The sequence below is a fragment of the Taudactylus pleione genome, unplaced genomic scaffold (genome assembly GCF_031769625.1).
Source record: "Taudactylus pleione unplaced genomic scaffold, aTauple2 ptg000556l, whole genome shotgun sequence".
Classification (NCBI taxonomy): Eukaryota; Metazoa; Chordata; class Amphibia; order Anura; family Myobatrachidae; genus Taudactylus; species Taudactylus pleione.
The window spans coordinates 21,072,996-21,088,323 of NW_028284958.1; the positions used below are offsets into that span (position 1 = coordinate 21,072,996).

Below are 15,328 nucleotides of genomic sequence, written 5' to 3' on the forward strand. Positions count from 1 at the left end.
GTCCATGCTACATGCATCTCTATTGTGTACGATGTGACAAACAGCATACGATGTAACACTATAGATCGTGATGTTACAGTTTTCCCTTAAGATCTACGATCCAACTAGACGATGGTGGGGACGCGCATCGGCATCGTAATGGTGCAGAAACAACACATGATGTGCACGATTGATCAGTTATGATCGATCGAAATCGTCCACATCGTGTGAACAATCGCACGATGCCTTAACAGTGCATATTTTCCAAGTCTTCTCACAGAATTACAGGTGAAATAATTTGTACAACCTGTGTCAGTCAGTAATGAATGCACCTAGGCTCCAACAAGGACATATGGAAAACATGCAGTTAGTGTGCCCCAAGAATCGGATCTGAGAAGGCAAAATGTGTCCAATGGTCTCACATTGGCAAAGGTCTGCAGTGCATGGGCTTGGATGGTGCCTTCAAAACCCAGCTTTGCAAACTAGTTATCTATTGCAAATGTAATCATAGATCTTGAGAAATTTGTTTATACAAGCAGATCTATTCTCAAATGTGATCGTTATCAGGAATACATGTCTGGAAGCTCCATATGTTCTTGATTATCATAGAAATACTTTTCGTCTCAATACAGTTATTCTCAATCATGAAGTTTTCCTAGCAGGTCATGTTTTGAGGATTACCGCCTTTGGAAGCAAGTGGGATAATTACTGACTCAGCAAAATAGATTAACTCACCTGAGCATGATTAAAGAAATCCACAAAAAATGGCCTGTTGATGGTACTTGAGGATTGGAGTTGAAAACCACTAATCCATTATATAAAGGCACAGGGCTTCCGCAGGATTTAATATATTTCATGCCCATGTTCTTTTTGGATTATCTCCTGCTCTGAGATCATGACATATTGCAACTCTAACCAGCCTCATATTGATGGTCTATGTCCGTTTTATGAAGTTATGCTGCCACAATATTTATGGTGACATTTTTTCTTTTAATGCTCTGGTTACTGTACTTGTCTCATCTATATAAAAAAAAAATAAAAGTTTATTGTCTCTTTAATATGTGAAAATATTTTTCAGAAAAAAATATATATATAGAATTTTTTTTCTTTTTAAAGATTTGTCAGTTCTGGAATGTGATGCAGAATTAATTACAAAAATAAATTTTAAAGATAGATAACTTTACCTCCAAGTGTGCTATTCTATTGATGTGTATAGGTTAGTTTATCATCGCAAGCATTATGCCGGCTCCTCGTCATGTTAATAAATCCAAATCTTTGTGCAGGTCCATAAGTTTTATTGAACAATCATAAAATTGTGGATTAAAAATATTACTATTAAATATTAACAGGATATATTTCCCTTTTATAGGAATATAAATGTTTCCTACTGAAAAAAAAAACAAACTTATTTATAGATCTCCCCTGTCAAATATTAACGTACAGGCGACTTCATTTTTCATTGATTTTTCCATGTGTGGTGTCTGGCAGGGACGGACGCAGAGACAAGCCAGACATGATGAATGCAAACAACGTTTAAGTGTGAAAATTGACGTTGGCTTGGACTCTATTTTGTCTGATCTGTGCAGAGGATAAAAAAAATAACACAGGTATAGTGTTAGGGAGCAGAGAGCTGGAATGTGGACTGGTATTCAAGTAGATGTACTAACGCTTTGCATTCCCTAGGGGACAGAAAGGTCCTGTAACTGCTACCAGGAGATGGAGGAAGCCCCGAGTCCATAGGACAACATTATCAAATCTGCCTCTCCTCTGTCTGAGATAGTACTAGGATATACAAGTAATAGAAGAATGCCATTAATGTTAATGTCCCAATGTCTACATAGGGGGAATGAAAAAACTTAAAGTCACTGATGAAAGACGGTGCTTAGCAACGAGCCAAGGACACCCGCAACTGTTAATTAATAGCATCCGGAATGGCACAGGTCCCTTCCTCTATATACTTTGATAACTTACAGAACATTGTTAATTATAGATTGCACAGAAGTGTTTAGAACTTTCAGAGAGCCTTGTCCAGTGATGAACCTCCATTTACTGACATTAAGGAATCTTCTTGATTAAGCTGGTGTGGCGGTACTGAATCCTCTTTGTATTTGTCAATTAGATTAGAATGCTCGGGGTAGGGGGGGGGGGGGGGGGGGGGTTTGATGAAGAATAGAACAGTGCACAGCTGTCAGAGGCCAGCTGGTGTGCAGGATCTCTGGTGACAGTCTGTGTATCAGCTGGAATGCCTTTACACTTAGCAAGGCTGTGGCACAGGTGCGTGGTTAAGGCTCGTGGTGCAGTTTGTAAAGGAGAGGAGATCAAGGCCTCCAGCTCAGGAGCCTGTTCCAGTAATGTGTAAAAGTCTTAGAGTTGCTTAAACCAATGAGAATCAGCACGAGCAGGTACAGCGTCATCAAGATGGCAAAACGGTGGCTTGATAACCAGGACGGCTTTCTGGATCTGCTTGATGGAAGTAAAAGAGGGGAGAAATGCAAGAATGACAAAATAAACAAGGCAATACTTTAATGACAAATCTAATCTAATAGATTAAACCTTTGGCGACGATAGTAGTATTCTCATAAGAGAAGATCATTTACAAATCACAAAATTATAGAGTTCTGCCGAAGTGCACGAGTTAGTGGAGCAGAAGTCTGCACAGACTGAGGGGGTGAGGGGGCATTCATGGCTTGCTAAGGACAGAGGGCCTGATTCAGACCCGGTTGCAAGCGCTGAGAGCTCGCAACCGGGTCGATGGTGGCCCAGAGCGCATGCACACGACGGGTCGATGTTGAGTGACAGCACGCCCCCTTTGGTCCCTCTGCATGGACGGAGGCGTTCCCATGGGAACGCCTACCATCTGGGGCCGGCCCCACTGACATCACAAGTGATGTCAGTGGGAGAGCTTTCGGCTCTGTTAGAGCCGAAAGCTCTCTGGGGCTTGCGGCAACGAGACCCTACCACAAGGGTCTCGTCGCAAGCCCGATGGTCGTGATGGTCTTGACCATCGTGACAATCATCATGGCCGCTCGCTATAGCTGTGGGTGGTCACCCACAGCTATGCGAGCGGCCAGGAGGCCGTTCTTAAAAATAAAAAAAATAAAAAAGACCGGCCCTGATTCAGAGCGTCCGGCTCTGAATCAGGGCCTGAGTACCACTGTGCCTACTTTTGTGGAGGGAGATTTGGAAAGGAGATGAAGAGGAGTAGAGGGTAAAGGCGTTCCTTGCTGTTTGGAGGGGCATTCTGCCATCTTCACTCCACAAAAGTTGAATTACCCTAAACAATCCTGAGCTGGCAAAGTTTTTGCTCCATCAAATACTTTTAATATGAATCATTTTGTGCTCTTGTGTTGTGTGTTCTAGTGCCCCTAGAAATGCGCCCCTCTGCCAATATAATAGAAAGCTTCACACCCAAAGATTCAAACAGTCCCAAGTATCCCCCTCACTCCGGTTATTATATTAAGCCATACGTTAGGATGGAGAGAGCAATATAGAAAGAAAAATGGAAACATGCAATTGAATGAAACGTGTGATACTAAAGTTTTAGGAAGTTGGACTTTGATGTGACATTTGCACAGAGAACCTCTTCTGATTTTGCCACCTCTCTACACGCGTAGGCACCGGTATGGAGTGCACAAAGCATGTAGCAGACAACTACTGTAGGTCCAATTTGTTTTCTGCACTGCACACAGAGTTGGACGCTATTGTTCCCGCAGCTGTGATTTTTTTCAGCTGAGGATGTGAAAAATGATGCTAATTAAATAGCTGCTGGGAAATGTATTGAGACGTCCACTAGAGCATGCACAAGGTGTCCCCAGCATCGGATGCAGAGCAGGCAAACATCGACTCCTTGAGTAAGTCTATAGTCACTCAGAATGGCTGCCGTAACTGAGGCGCCGGAGCCTTGTTTCAGCATACGGGATCGCAGATGCAGGATGTGACACGCCCCCGAAACGGTCAAGTACCATCTGTGCTTTTAGCCAACACTCCCCCAAACTCTCCCTGCTTGTCAATCACACTGCGAATAAAGATTGGCAGCGTGCGACTATGGCGATGTATCTCGACACATCAGCAGTGCGGCTCAGTTTTTGCGCAGTGGCAAAAAAAATCTTGATTTTTCGAAAAACATCAGCATTGCGTTCAACTCCGAAACAGGCCCCTAGTGCGCTCCAGAAATGACCTCAGGGGTAAATATAAGACAGAGGAGAGAGGTCAGCTGGCACTCACTGCCCTACTCACCTTCTCTGAGGCTGCTCCTGAGAATATACCAAGAGGTATTTCACTCGTAATAGCTGGTTATTGGTCACCACAAAGTATTTCTGTGGAACTTCTCCACCTTCACTATTCCTTGCTCTGGCTCGTTTCCGATCTATTTCAAATGAATCTGAAAATGATGAGAGATATATATAAAAACATACCATAAATCTCAAAATGATCATCACACTGAATATAGATGATGATGATTTTGCTGTAGCACTTACGCCACCATTTCTTAGGGGATCCTAAGGTACAGTTTTGGAGAACTAAAGTAGATACAGCCTCTACTATTATTATCGGTACTGTAAATATGTCTTCATTGTGCCCCTACATCACATTAATATATATACAGAATGATTCACATCTGTACATTTTCTTTTATTTAACTAGAATGGAAAGGCCTAGCTAATGTTTCTCACCTTTTTTCTTGGCCTGGCACTTAACATCTGGATGATCGATCATCTCACACACGGCCACACAGCTCAGCACCGGGCCCAATAAACTATGGGACCACCCCTGTCCATGGGGACTATAAAGAAGTGCCAGGCTCAGGTCACTAGTCAGGTACGTGCCTTCTCCAAATAAAGACGTCTGTAGCAAATGAAGCATCAAAGGCTTGTGAAAGTTGTCTCTTACACTGCATTAGGACAACAACTGAAAACTACATTAGGTCTAGGACTTAACCAAAGTACCAAATGTTCAGTAATCCATGTAAATACACCTATAGAGAAAGCAGGAGAAGTACTGTGTCCCTCCCAAATAGGTAATCTTAATCCACTGCTAGACATTCAGATTGTTACTTCTATTACATTCCAGAAAACGAAAGCCACCACCTTGCTAGTTACAGTACCTTTTGTCAGTGCAGCAGTTTTCATTAATGTTCCCAAATGTGTAAACAAATGTAGCAAGAATCTTTCAGAATATGTGCAGTGTGCCAAATAAGCTACAAAACATGTATCAGATCTGAAATAAATACCCTCCGTCATGTAATGCATTATGAATGCTTCGTAGGCGTTACCATAAGCTGTGCTTTATACATCAAGGGTGTTACCGTATCGCACCTTGTTCAGGTGGCAGTGCAAGCCGTTGTGCAGTATGGAGTGGAAGTTCTCCACGCGACTGCCATGCAGGGCATACATCACGTCCCTCTCTCCACGCCTTTCTTGGAACTGGGCGCGCAGCTTCTCGCAGTATTCTATTTCAAACAGGAAGTCAGGAGTGGGCAAAGCAAGACTGGGAGAGCCTAGCAAGGCTTGGAATTCCCCAAACTAAAACAACAAGGGAGGGGCAGCCTTAACTCAAAGGCTGGGGTCATTTGCCAATATGGTTAGTACAAACATGGCATTGCCTGCTGGTAAGGTTATGACTTACTAGAGTTAGTAACGAATGCCTTAAAGAAAGCCGATAACCAGGATAAATTAAAAGATAAATTTTTTTGTCATTTATGTCAAGACACATCTATATAAACACACATGACAAATACTAACTGGTATTAGAGGATTTTGTATATTGCATGCTACATATGCCAAAAGTGAAAAGTGTGTTTTAAATAAATATACTGCTACCTGGAATACGAGGTCCGTCTAAAAAGTTTGGTGAATGGTCTGATATATCTGTGTGCAACGTTTGCAACAAGGTCGCTCATGCGCACTGATATGCATGGACATGTCTGGACCTGCCCCCAGTCGGGGTTTGCCCAAGGCCGCCACCGCATTGCCATTGCATTAATTTCAACAGAGTGTCCCGAGCAGTGTGCGTCAAAAAACAATGGAGCAACGGCACAATATTAAGTTCTGCTTCAAATTGGGTAAATCGGTGACGGAGACGCATAAAATGTTGGTGAAAGTGTACGGGCAGGATGCTGCGAGTAGAAAATGTGTGTACACAATCGTGCACAAATTTTCTACTCACAGCATCCTTATAGTCCTATATAGTGACTTATAGTTCAGCAAATGCATGAGAGCCAAAATTGTTCTAGAGATTTCACTCCTGTGTTTGCGGTAAGGACACTGGGAAATTAAAATATGACTGAAAAGAATGTGATCCCTCCATATACGCTCCGCTTCCCCCTTTTAGAACGCCATTCTCGCTTACCAACAGGTAACAGAGCATTCAGATGTATTCACTCCATGACATGTACAATAAAACCCAGACTGGAACAAAATGTCTTGCCTTTGTGTAGATAAAGAGAGAGAGCACTAAAGCTCACATACATTGAAAACTCTGCACACCTTAATAGAACGCAGGGGTATTTTACTGAAGTGCACCTTAAAGCGCTATGATGGTGGGTAAACCCTGTATGACTTACTGAAGGCCAAAGCACATGAATTCAAACCAGATTTGTATCAGGCTGCAAGGCTCTAAAAGGTGAGATAGGTCAAACCGCATTCTGTTTGCCCTATCTTGTTGGTCAGAAAAAAATAAAACAATTAAAGAAAGAAAATGTATAAAAAAAAGGCACCCATACATTCCTAGCAGCCCAAAGTGATCAGCATCAGGCACAGTACTCTGTCGGGGATCCTATAATACTAATTGGGCTGCTGCATCTATGGAGACCCTGACCAATGCTGACTAGCACTGGCTCCCATCTGGTACCCTCTGTCCATTAAATAACATTGTAACACTGTCCAAATATAGTGCACGCTCTTGTGGCATTACAAGTGCTAACAGGCACTGATATCACAGTATACTTGCATGCTGCACATGTTTTGTCCCTGTAATAAATAAAATGGGATCTTTGTACAGTACTTATGTTAAAGCCTTTTCTCCAAGTCCTATTGGGAGGACTAGATGCAATGGGGTATAGACTGCATGAGCTTTAAATTTAGTGCCAGCTCTTCCCCCTCTATACCCCTTCGGCTGCCTGGGAACATCAGAAAATACTAAAAAAAAGCTCCTAAGGCCAGAAACCGCAAAATATTTTTCACATTCATCTGGGCCTGATTCTGAGTAGTCTTGGCGGTTAGAAAATTGGATGACATTATGAATGCAGACAGTCAGAATGTTTCAGCCTATCCCTAACGCTACTTACCCTTAATGCAACCTAACCTTTATTGTTACAGCCCAACTCTAATTTCATGTGTCAAAATGTTGCTCTGAGCATTATAAAAGTACCTATGATCGGGGCATTATAAATGTACCTATGATCGGGGCATTACAAATGTACCTATGATCGGGGCATTACAAATGTACCTATGATCGGGGCATTACAAATGTACCTATGATCGGGGCATTATAAAAGTACCTATGATCGGGGCATTATAAATGTACCTATGATCGGGGCATTATAAATGTACCTATGATCGGGGCATTATAAATGTACCTATGATCGGGGCATTATAAATGTACCTATGATCGGGGCATTATAAATGTACCTATGATCGGGGCATTATAAATGTACCTATGATCGGGGCATTACAAATGTACCTATGATCGGGGCATTACAAATGTACCTATGATCGGGGCATTATAAATGTACCTATGATCGGGGCATTATAAATGTACCTATGATCGGGGCATTATAAATGTACCTATGATCGGGGCATTATAAATGTACCTATGATCGGGGCATTATAAATGTACCTATGATCGGGGCATTATAAATGTACCTATGATCGGGGCATTATAAATGTACCTATGATCGGGGCATTACAAATGTACCTATGATCGGGGCATTATAAATGTACCTATGATCGGGGCATTATAAATGTACCTATGATCGGGGCATTATAAATGTACCTATGATCGGGGCATTATAAATGTACCTATGATCGGGGCATTATAAATGTACCTATGATCGGGGCATTATAAATGTACCTATAATCAGGGCAACACTTATTTATTACAATCAGGGCTATAGTTTTTATGAACGGAGTAATAGTTATTTATGATGGGAACAATAGTTAGTAATTTCTTATAGGGGCAACACTTGTAGTGCCAACTCATGGTAACAAAAGGCCTAGTATACACTTGCGCCCATGTGCATGCTGCCAATTGCAAATCTAAGAGCGCCAGCTCTCAGTGCATGCTGTCGCTTGTAGTGCCACAAGAGTTTGCACTATATTTGGACAGTATTACTATGGTACTTAATGGCCATGGGTACCAGACGTTGCACGTGGCTAGTCAGCCTAGGACTGTCACTATATATGTTCCCAACATTTTTTGTGCCACAGAGGCCCAAACCTGATGTGGCGTTACCTGGGCTGTTACAGAATATAAAGGGATACACCTTATTTATAAATATAGTTTCTGCTGGAAAGTTGTTCCATAGTTTTATACAGAGCCATTGAAACAGCTGCCATATGCAATGGCAAGATGTGTCCAGAGTTTCTGCAGCCCTCCTTAGAGATAACATTTTGTAGTATCCAGTGACACATTCAGTAAGGATAATCTTACCTTCTCCTTCTTAAGGCATTTGATGGTGAAGAGTTTCTCTGATAATATCCATCTCAGCAGATCAAGGTTTTTTTCGTCTATTTTTGACTTGTTTTGGATGATTTCCGGCAGACCAGGCAAGGAGTTTGTGTCGGCAATCTAAGGGATACATAGCAGATTTAATATGGACTGGAACGACCGATAAATGGCATATGATATACTAACATACGTGATACCTCCAAACAGTCTCTATATTGGAGGGACTGTTCTGATTCTCTGACTCAGAAACAGGCTCATGATACTGTGGGTGTATATTGGTGTGGTTTATGCACATCATGGGAGGGACTTACCACGTCCTGATTTTGGGAGATCTTGGAAGCCTCAAGTAAACTGACATACAAAAACAACATGTTTCCACTAAAGAGACTCTTACATCTTTGTGTTGAGCGCAGGAAAGCAAATGTACAGTATGAACAATGTCTATTTTTATGCTTCCTTGCGGGAGACAGACAGCAGGCAGCTATGACAATCTCCCCTCTGCACCCTCCCTCCATTTCTGCCTGAGGTGTAGGAGTTTTTAGCACACACATTATAGGTGAAAGTTTGCCTGGAGAACAATGTAGGCTCAAGTGCTGGATGTCGCGAAAATTGCCACAGAAAGCTTGCACTTCATTATGACTGACTAATTGAGGAGGCTCGTGTTTTGTAGACATTTATAGTCCCTGAAGATGTTGATATTTATGGTATATTTACCCACCAAGGCGTCAAAATCTTTACACTGCTCACTGGCATAGAAGGCAGGAAACGGCCGTAACACAGAGTCTCTTTTGTAGCTATTTAAGGCAGAAACAAAAAGGCTGCATTTCAAATCCGCTGCTAGTGGATCCCTGGCGATGATGTGCTCTACCATTGCTGTACCCCAGCTTCAGCGGAGACTAGGATAACTCTGCAGAGAGACGGAAAAACAATTGTTACACATCTCCGGAATACTCATGTAAGCCTGGTAAAGATCTCTAATCCCAGGATCATTATATATATTTATACAGACTACCAATTTATACCTTGATAGGGATCATGTAGGAATAGTCACATAGGGGTCTATGTACTAAGCCTTGGAGAGAGATAAAAGTACCAAAAATCTCCAAATCAGTGCTTTTACATGTGCCAACATTCACCTTACACAGGTCTGAAAATGGGTGAGCCTATGCATAAATACATATCATTTCTCCATTGCTATAACAGTAGCGATGAAGCAATGTGGTCCCATCAGAAGACTGAGGTGTGTAGATGGGGGGGATGGAGACAAAATACAAGAATGTTAATAGTAGTTCTAATCGAGTTGGTTGTAAACCGTTTTCTAACGTGCATCTGTTGTTGGAGTCTTCCCAAGCACCAAAGGATGGCGCTGGGGTCCGAGTAGTATTTCTCTATGTGGAGTTTGTATGTTCTCCTCTGGGTTTCCTCCAGGTGCTTTGGATTTCCACTCATAGTCCAAAAAAAAATAGTGACGAGTTAATGTGGCAAAGAATTTACAATTTAGGCTGTAAACTCCACAGCGCAGGGCTGATGTAAGAGTGCTGCATAATATTATGATGGGAATTGGTAGGACATACCGCCAGACATCAACCCGGCGGATGTAATACCGACGCCGGAAGGCAGAAGACCGAAGATCCCGACACGGTAATTATTTTAACTATCCCTAACCCTCACCCCCCCAACCCTCCTTTAGGGGTACCTAACCTCCCCCTTTAGTGGTGCCTAAACCTAACCCCCCCCCCCTCCCTGCACCCTAAACCTCACACTCCTTGGGGGGGGGGGGGGTGCCTGTCGGCGGGTGGATAATGATAGGCTTCCGGATTTCAACGCTTATCATTAGTCCCATGCAGGGATTTCACAGTCGGGAAGCTGGCGGTCGGCATTTCAATATCCAGCTTCCTGACTGTATACTATGTTACTATGGTGCTATGTTAATGCTAACAAATAATAAAATTAATATTGAACAAATCTGGATTAATCCAACATAGCAATGATATATGCTATTTTGTGATAGCTATTAGTTAAGGCAGTGGTTCCCAAACTTTTTTGAATCGCGGCACCCCTAAGCCAAAAGTTTGTTATTGAGAAATTCAGAAAAAAAATGTAGTAAAGTAGTAAAGTGAAGTAAATTGTGATGACCTGTTATCCTTAGGGTCAGTTATATAGTGGTGGACAGGTTTGTGCTTCTGTTTGTCCACATATTTACATTACATTGACCATAAATAATTTGATTTGGTGCTGAACCACCAACCTGAGGCACCCCTGCAAGTGTCCCGAGGCTCCCCAGGGTGCTGCGGTGCACAGTTTGGGAACCACTGAGTTAAGGAGTAAGGTAGCATACAATGTATGCACAGAACACCACAAGCCTACAACACTGCAGACAGTACATGCATTCTGCAGATGGCGTCTCCTGATTCCTGATAAACGTAAAAAGAAACGTCTTACAGTAGATCTTGGGCTCTTGTATTTTTAAAATGACTTGAAGTTAGCTCCAATGGGGACTAAGATTAAATGATTGCTATTTGCCACGTACCTGCTGTTTTATTTCTCCAAAGCTAGAGGCTTTAGTTTAGCTATGTGTCCAGCCTACCAAATAATCATCTTTTCACAGATCATACAGCTGCTACAAATGTGTAAAGGCAGTGGGAAAAGACTTGGAAGAGTCATGGGGCCATCACAACAAGTACAGGGTCATTTACAAAACCTTCTGGAACCATCTAAGGTCAGCAACTGGGATCCAGTGACTCAACCCTCATCACTTGGTCCACCTGGTGATCTCTGCTGCACATGTCATGGGGTGTAACCATCCTAGCTGTCTCCAGCATTGAGAAGGTTGGTACTCCAAGCTGGTGAATATCTGCAACAGTACGTGTGCAGCATAAGAGCAAACGCCTTTTCTAGCACAAGAAGAGGAAGGAGATAAACAGTGAACAGAGAGTTACGGTTGACATCAGCTGAGTGTCTTACAATTTATGGGGAAATGTATCAAACCTTCTAAAGAGGGCAAGTGGAGAAGTTGTCCATAGCACCAATCAGCTTCCAGCTATCATTATATAGCATGTACTTGATAAATGATAGCTACAGTAGAAGCTGATTGGTTGCTATAGGAAACTTCTCCACTTGTCCTCTTTAGAAGGTCTGAAACATCTCCCCCTTATACAGTGACTGAATCATGTTCCAGGTCTCTGCTCTCCAGTGTCTCCTCCTTCCCTAGTAGCTGCACAGATATGTCAGTCGCCAATGGCTGCTTTATTATTGGCTGCTGAGAAAGCGGTTGCCGTGCAGCAGCCACACACATTTTTTGCACCAGCAGCTACAATTATTATTCCACTACCTTATGTATGATGTGTTCCTCATACCTCTAAGATTGTAATATACTTGCCAACATTTAAACTTCCTCATTCGGGAGGTGCAGGGAAATACCACCACGACTGTATCATTGTGACCCAGACCTCGCTAAACAAAGCCACGATTACTGGCATCATAAAGCAGAGGGCAAGGCCATGATGACACAATTCAACGCAAATGGCATCAAGCCATTCACTTCACTCGTGAAGTGGGTGGCAGCGGATGGCATGTTGGACACAGGCATACTCTCCGCAGAGTCTGGGAGAGCCATCCGAAATTCATAAGTCTCAGGTAAGCATGGACTGTAAGCTCATTTCCAGCTTTACATTGCGTTTCATGTCTTTACATATGATTTGTGTCCCTCAATGTACAGTGGCCCTGATTCAGAGCCGGATGGATATGGATGGAGATAATTAGGTGTAGAACTCGCATCGAGTTCCGCCTAATTGCTGTAAGGAATTCATCATTCCTCCTCTCCATAAGTATCTATTCCGAAAAGCTGTCATTTTGTGATGACAGCTTTTCAGGAAATAGATAGTTTTCCCTCCCTACACTAACTTACCGCAGCTGTAATCAGTGCTGCGCATGCTCCGTTACGTTCATAAAAACAGCGCATGCACAGCACTGCCTACAGCTGCGGTAACCCCCTCCTCCTCCTCCCCTACGCTCACCTCCCTGTCCCCCACTTACCTGGCCACTGCAGCCGCGGACCCCGACCTCCCGTCTGAAGAGGAGAAAACAGTAAAGTTAAAAAAAATATATATGTATATATTATTATTATTTATTTTTTTTAAACTTTACTGTGTTCTGCCGGGAGGGCTCTGATTCAGGGCCGGACGCTCTTTCAGAGCGCCCGGCTAAGATTCAGAGCCGGACGCTCTTTCAGAGTGCAGTGCTCGCTCTGAATCAGGGCAGCATTTTTTTTTTTGAGAGCCGGCCTCCTGGCCGCTCATTAAGCTGTGGGTGACCACCCACAGCTTTTGCGAGCAGCCAGGTGATGGTCGCGACCATCGGGGCTTGCGACGAGACCCTTGTGGTAGGGTCTCGTTCCCGCAAGACCCAGTGAGCTTCCTGCTCTAAACAGAGCAGGAAGTTCCCCACTGACATCACTGGTGATGTCAGTGGTGCCTTCCACAAACGGCAGGCTTTCCTTTGGGAATGCCTCCGTTTGTGTAGCCACCCCCCCTGCCCGCCTCCAAAAAGGGGTCTCGCGCATGGGGCAAACATCAACCCGCTTGCGAGCGGGTCTGAATCAGCCCCTGTATCAGCACTTTATAAAAAGGTGTCAGTTATTATATAATAGTATGCCTGTATAAAATATGTTGCAGAGTGTTTGCATGAATGAATAGTAGTGTTTGATTGTTACCAAGTTACAGCTCACCTACAGTAGTCTTGTTGTATGATTGTTATCATTATATCTCTGGCGTGTTGTGCATACTTTCTGGCAGCTTGCCTGCCTTCCTACCTTTAGTTTACCTTCATAGCTTCTAATGAAGGTGCTAATATTAACCTCTTACCTGCCAGCCCGGCCAAGTATTCATACCTTTTGAAATTTAAAATAAGTTAAAAAATGTTAACGCATTATTTTGACTGCATACTGACATGTTCAAACAGGTTGTTTTTAACTTAAAAGATTAACTAATGGAATGGCAAATATTTGGAAAAAAGTAAAACATGTAGCTTGCACGAATATCACTGTAGGCTCGATTCAATTCAACGCAAATTGAATAGCGCCAGGAAGAAGCTCCCGGAGCTATTCAATTCTGTGCGCTGTTAGGTCGGGGATTGCCCGATTTCACACCTTAAACTGGGTGTGTAGTCATGAGAACAGGCATTCTCCGACTAAACTTCCCGGCGCGATGCTGTTTCCGCCGCGCTAAGGGCAGAAATCAGCATCGCACCTGTCATTTTGTCGGATTTCCCAGGAGGGATGCGAGAAAAAATCCTTAGTCGGGCTTAGCAGCGCGCTGAATTTAATAGCTCTGGCAAAAGGGGATGACAGTGCTTAGAATACCGCCAGCATCCCGAAGGTAAGTAGCCGGGTTAGGGGGAGGGTTAGGCACTAAGGGTGAGTTTGGTGAGAGGGGAAGGGTTAGTTTTAGGCACTTGGGAGGGAGGGTTAGGAGTAGGGTATGCAGTCGGGATGCCGACGGTCTAAATCCCGACCGTCAGCATCCCGACTGTCTAATCCCGGCAAGGGTTTAATCACAGGCGTCGAAATCCCGACACCTGTAATTTTACCTATGCCGGGAGCCCGGCATCCCGATCGAAAGTAAGCTGGGCGTGGACAGCCGTGGGGGGGGGGGGGAAGGGTTAGGTTGGTCAGGTTAGGGGCTCCCGGGGGGAAACTTAGGCAGCCCCCCCTGGAGGGTTAGGCTCTTAGAGGGGGGTTAGGGTTGAGGGGGGGGGTTAGGTTAGCTACTATTTACCTTAACTGTTGTTTGGATCTTCACCTCTGCTGGGCTTCCGCTGTCGGGATAAAACGCCAATTTAACAAGTCTCTACTTCTTCAAACAACTGCGCCTCTGAATAATACCCTGATATTTTTTTTTCCACTTTTGAATACTTAATGGATGACAATACAGACCACAATACCATTGTACCCTCTCTAGACACGATGCATACTCTGTACCAAATCCTCACATCTATAGTTATCTATATGCTAGTGTGAGATACACAATAATAGGATGTATCTGCTTTTTGTGTTTTGTAACTTCTATTTCTTTATATTAAATGCTCTTTCTGTTACATCTTCTGCCAAATAATTATATTACATTACTTCATATCTCAACTCTAACCACCACCCTATTCATTACTTACTCTCCCCCAAATCTGTACTTACCTGCTTTCCCTTTCCTTGTGGTTTAACCCTTTCCTTACTGACACTCTCTATAGTCCATGTTCACTTCCGCCCATCTGACGTGTCCTTCTGGTCAGAGCTGCCCTCAGCGCTGCCTGACACAAGCTCACATCCAGTCCTAAGTGTCTCTCACGGGTACAGGCGGCTCAGGGCATACCTTTTTGGGGCTTGAGAAGCAAAGCTTGTTGGGAGTTGTAGTTTTAGTTGCCAACATCCACTTGCACATGTACACTGCATATATTCTGGAGCTGTCTAGTAATGAATGCAAAATAAGCACACTAGTTACACAGTTATCATAAACAAATAAGCCTGTGTTCTCATGTTTGCAGTCATTAACACGTATTTATACTATTATTTACGTATTTATACTATTTATTTTTTGAATCACAGTATGTTTTTGTGCAGTTGTACTAATAATTTGTTACTTTTTTTGTAATTTTTTTTCATAACTTTGCTACGATTCTCAATGTGTCAAAG

The 15,328-nt window shown here is 43.2% G+C and overlaps 1 protein-coding gene across 3 annotated transcripts; it reads right to left on the minus strand.

Moving 5' to 3' along the window:
* Positions 1-1,265: 1,265 nt before the first annotated feature.
* PARP16 (poly(ADP-ribose) polymerase family member 16) lies at positions 1,266-14,962 on the minus strand. Of its 3 annotated transcripts, none has more exons than XM_088452741.1 (7): positions 14,834-14,962; positions 9,365-9,553; positions 8,629-8,766; positions 5,295-5,501; positions 4,653-4,824; positions 4,216-4,360; positions 1,266-2,442 (listed from the first exon to the last, which is right to left on the minus strand). In XM_088452741.1, exons 2-7 carry the CDS (start codon positions 9,515-9,517, stop codon positions 2,298-2,300), a joined length of 960 nt encoding a protein of 319 aa, XP_088308867.1. In that variant the 5' UTR covers positions 9,518-9,553; positions 14,834-14,962; the 3' UTR covers positions 1,266-2,297. The 3 variants fall into 3 exon arrangements, with proteins under 3 accessions (XP_088308867.1, XP_088308869.1, XP_088308868.1); XM_088452743.1 differs by having other exon boundaries at positions 1,266-2,439; positions 14,834-14,961; XM_088452742.1 differs by lacking the exon at positions 14,834-14,962 and adding an exon at positions 14,421-14,463.
* Positions 14,963-15,328: the final 366 nt, after the last annotated feature.

Bases quoted from the DNA above. Each gene is read 5' to 3' on its own strand.
- PARP16 (XM_088452741.1), bottom strand. From the start codon at position 9,517: ATGGTAGAGCACATCATCGCCAGGGATCCACTAGCAGCGGATTTGAAA. The intron at 8,767-9,364 runs GTGGGTAAATAT...TGTATCCCTTAG, and splicing joins GTAAAGATTTTGACGCCTTG to ATTGCCGACACAAACTCCTT. The intron at 5,502-8,628 runs GTAAGATTATCC...TTGTTGTTTTAG, and splicing joins AATGCCTTAAGAAGGAGAAG to TTTGGGGAATTCCAAGCCTT.